This window comes from Trichosurus vulpecula, chromosome 8 (assembly GCF_011100635.1).
Source record: "Trichosurus vulpecula isolate mTriVul1 chromosome 8, mTriVul1.pri, whole genome shotgun sequence".
In the NCBI taxonomy this organism is placed as follows: domain Eukaryota; kingdom Metazoa; phylum Chordata; class Mammalia; order Diprotodontia; family Phalangeridae; genus Trichosurus; species Trichosurus vulpecula.
This window is the reverse complement of record NC_050580.1, coordinates 98,148,450-98,152,389: the sequence shown is the minus strand read 5'-3', so window position 1 is coordinate 98,152,389 and position 3,940 is coordinate 98,148,450. Positions and strand designations below refer to the sequence as shown.

The 3,940-nt window shown below is 39.0% G+C and overlaps 1 protein-coding gene across 1 annotated transcript; it reads left to right on the top strand.

Moving 5' to 3' along the window:
- The first annotated feature begins 3,053 nt into the window (after positions 1-3,053).
- Positions 3,054-3,544, top strand: LOC118828013 (60S ribosomal protein L26-like). Its single transcript, XM_036734376.1, has one exon. It carries the CDS (start codon positions 3,066-3,068, stop codon positions 3,501-3,503), a length of 438 nt encoding a protein of 145 aa, XP_036590271.1. The 5' UTR covers positions 3,054-3,065; the 3' UTR covers positions 3,504-3,544.
- Positions 3,545-3,940: the final 396 nt, after the last annotated feature.

Genomic DNA, 3,940 nt, shown 5'->3' with positions numbered 1-3,940 from the left:
TCATGCTGAAATGGTAACATTTTATTAACAGTTTGAATTCGTAGAATTCAATAAAGGACAGAAAATTTGGGATTTGTATTTTTTCATGCTTAGTTAAATTTCTCAGCAATATGAAATAAGTGCTTCCCTGTTTTGGATATGATTTCATAATAAGGCCTTTGAAGGTCGTTTGAAATACTGCACTAATTAATGTTTTATTTCCAGCCATCCTTAATTATTCTTGCCAGATGGTCTTTTATTTATGTTATTGCTGGGAGTTTCCAGCTGAGGTTGTTTGATTGTTGAAGAAAAATATGTGATGGCACCATAAGATAACTGTAATTGAATTGTTAGGTATGTTAGAGCATTTGAGCCTTCTGTCCCCTCTCTATCCACATCTGGGAAATAAGTTTGTTAACAAAACACTTGGCACCTCATCTGATGCTTGAGTGATATTCTGAAATATGTAGATCAAATTCAGATGAGGAAATGTCTATACTTTATTATAAAAGGAAGCAGTTTATAAACATGTCTTAAAGCAGAAAATCAGTTTACTTAGTGGAACAGCCTTTTAAACTAACCAGTCTTTTTAGCATGTGACCTGTGTCCTAATATCCAAGAGCAATCACTTTAAGAATAAGCTTTCTAAGGTCAAATTTAAAATTTAAACACATTAGCAACCATTTAGGTAGCAGTTTAATGGAGTTTTATGACACTAAACTTCAAAAGTTTAAATGAATTATCAACTGAATGGATATTTCAATGAAAGAAGTCAATTTCAGGTGCAAGATAAAAGTGATAAAGTGGCAGTGAATTGGAGAACAGAACTAAGAGCTCTATTGTCATAGAGAACAACAAGAGAACTTGGGAATGATCTATAGCCTTTGAAAAAGTCACTTTTCTTTTTCTCTTGAGCTCTACAATTTAGAAACAAGTAAATTAGCAGTATCTGAACTGCTCATCTCTATTGGTCAAAGTACAGAGTAAATTCAAGCATGTGCATGTGGGATGCATCAATTTAAAAACACATTCCTATAATGCTATTTAGCATGGATGGCAAAGGAAATAGTCAGTTGACCTCTCCCAACATTCCCCTCCAACAGCTCTAAAAGAAGACCTCAAATAGAAATCTTGAGCGGTAAAGCCAACAAAAGGTCAAGGTGAGACATTCTTCCGGCCCAAGACGACTTAGGAGGTCAAAAGGAAAGATCTGTGACATGGGGGTGGAGGCTGACCTGGAGCACACATGGATGTAATGCCAGTTTTGTAGTGAAAGAAGCAACAGTAGTTTCAGGAACTCTGAAGCCAGAAAAAGAAAGTTGACCTGGTAACTGGTCAGAAGGAGATTGCAGGGAATTTCTGTGCTATCAGTGGGCATAGGACAGGGAACTGTTTGACAACTCCATTGCCTGTATCTACTTCTGGGTCACAGTTAAAGGATAGAGAAGTGCACTTTTGGAGCAGGGGCTCTGAGGAGTAGGACTGTATTAAGGCACAAGAGATCAAGAACCATGAGGATCAGTAATATCACTTGTGATCTGAAGGAAGCAGGCACCCTGAGAAACAGTATCACTTCTTGTCCCAAAGGAGCAGGGTCCCTTAGGAGTAGTATTACCCCAGGTGCCAAGGGAGCAGGGCTCCTAAGGAGTAATATCAATTGCAATCCCAAGAGATCAGGGGCCTTTTGTGGGGTAAGGCCCAGAGTACAGACGAGGAGAGGAGTGACAATTCCTCTTTCCATATCACACCACCATGGAAGCACTGAAAACTTCCAAATCCCTAGAACTAGCTCTGAAAACAGCATTGTGAAAAAAGCCTGAAACTTGGGAAAGTACCCTTCCCTACCCATGTCAGGAACAAAGCCCAACTTTAAGTTAAAAGTCAAGAAATAAGGTGTATAAATTAGCAGACAACAACAACAAACAAACAAACAACAAAAGAATTTGACTATTAAAAACTGTATGGTGACAGGGTAAATCAAGATAGCAAATCAGAAGAAGGCAATGAAGTAAAAACAGTTATAAGCAAAAAATCAAAGAAAAATGTGAATTGGACATAAGCCCAATAAGACTCACTGAAAGAGCTAAAAACTATTTCCAAAATCAACTAAGAATAGAAAAGAATAAGTTTTAAAAAATGAGAGGAATGGAAGAAAATTATGAAAATACTATTAAAGCTTATTAAAAGAGGGACAAAAATACCAAAGAAAATAACACTTTAAAAACAGAATTGGTAAAAGAGGATTCTGGGAAGATGACTGAGTAGGTCAGAAAATTCCAAGCTCTCAAGATTTTCCCCCACAAAAGAGTTAAAATAGCACCTTAGGGCAAACAAAGTGTGGGTGGAGACAAAGAAAAATAGGGGCACAACCGGGGTTTTCCTCAGTTTGAGAAGATCTGAAGAGAAACCCCAGGACTAGGTTTGGTCCCCATGAGGAGTAAACGTCTTCTGGCTAGGTTCCATTTTAACAGCAAGCCGGGAAGCCTTTTAAACAACTAGCAGCAAGACCCAGGGTTAGTTGCTTTGAGAAGCTGCCTTGTCCCTAGCCACTGGAACTTTTCACCCCGGGATAGTGAAAGGAGTGGTGCGTTTGAGCCCAGGAAGACTGCAGGAACCTCTGCTGACGAGGAACACCACACCCAGCTGTGTTGTGAAGAGTGGTGGGGGCGAGAAGGAACCAGGTTAGCACAGAAGCAGTGGGGTAGAAAGCCCCTGGCTGTGGGCACTTATAGAACATTGGAGTTTTGACTTTGGTTCCAGGCTAGAGGAGAGAACTAAAGATCTGGGGCAAGAGGCACCAGGGCTAGAGGTGATTACAAAAATCAAGTTATTACTAAAAACAAAATGTAGAGGCAAAGGAGAAAGATTCCAACCATACAAACCTATTACGGGAATAGAGATGACCGAGGTTCATCTTCAGAAGAGGATTGAAGTAAAGAAACCCACAAAGAGCAAGGTGAAATGGTCACTTGCCCAAAAAGAATTTATAGAAGATCTTAAAAAAAAGACTTTAAAAATCAAATGACACAGATTTCCGGTACCGGGCGGCGCACGTGTCTCTTTTTCGGGTGGTCCAGCTAGCCAAAATGAAGTTCAATCAGTTCGTGACCTCAGACCGAAGCAAGAACCGCAAGAGGCACTTCAACGCGCCCTCGCGCATCCCGCGCAAGATCATGTCGTCCCCGCTGTCCAAGAAGCTCAGGCAGAAGTACAACGTCCGCTCGATGCCCATCCGGAAGGACGACGAGGTCCAGGTGGTTCGTGGACACTACAAAGGTCAACAAATTGGCAAGGTAGTCCAGGTTTACAGAAAGAAATATGTCATCTACATTGAACGTGTGCAACGAGAAAAAGCTAATGGCACAACTGTCCATGTGGGAATTCACCCTAGTAAGGTAGTTATCACCAGACTAAAACTGGACAAAGATCGCAAAAAGATTCTTGAACGTAAGGCCAAATCCCGACAAGTTGGAAAGGAGAAGGGCAAATATAAAGAAGAAACCATTGAAAAGATGCAAGAATAAAATGGTCTGTTGTACAGTTGTTATTAAAAATGAAAATTAAAAAAAAAATCAAATGACAGAAATGGAGGAAAAGCAAAAACTAAAAATAATTCAAGAAAAACAAGAAGGTTATGAAAGGAAAACCAACCAATTAGAAAAGGAGATTCAGAATCTCAAGGAGGAAAATGACACCTCGCAAATTAGAATTGGGCAAAGTGAAGCCAGTGAAATTATAAGAGATCAAGAAATAATTAAACAAAACGTGAATAATTTAAAAATAGAAAAGAAAGTGAAACATCTTATAAGAAAAACAACAGATTTGGAGAATGAATCAAGAAGAGAAAATATAAAAATAATTGGAGTAACTGAAAATTATCATCAAAAAAAGAATCTTGATACTATAATACAAGAAATAATTAAAGAAAATTGTCCTGAAGCATTAGAACAAGGCAGGGAAG

Coding starts and splice junctions, on each gene's coding strand:
- LOC118828013 (XM_036734376.1), top strand. CDS start 3,066: ATGAAGTTCAATCAGTTCGTGACCTCAGACCGAAGCAAGAACCGCAAG.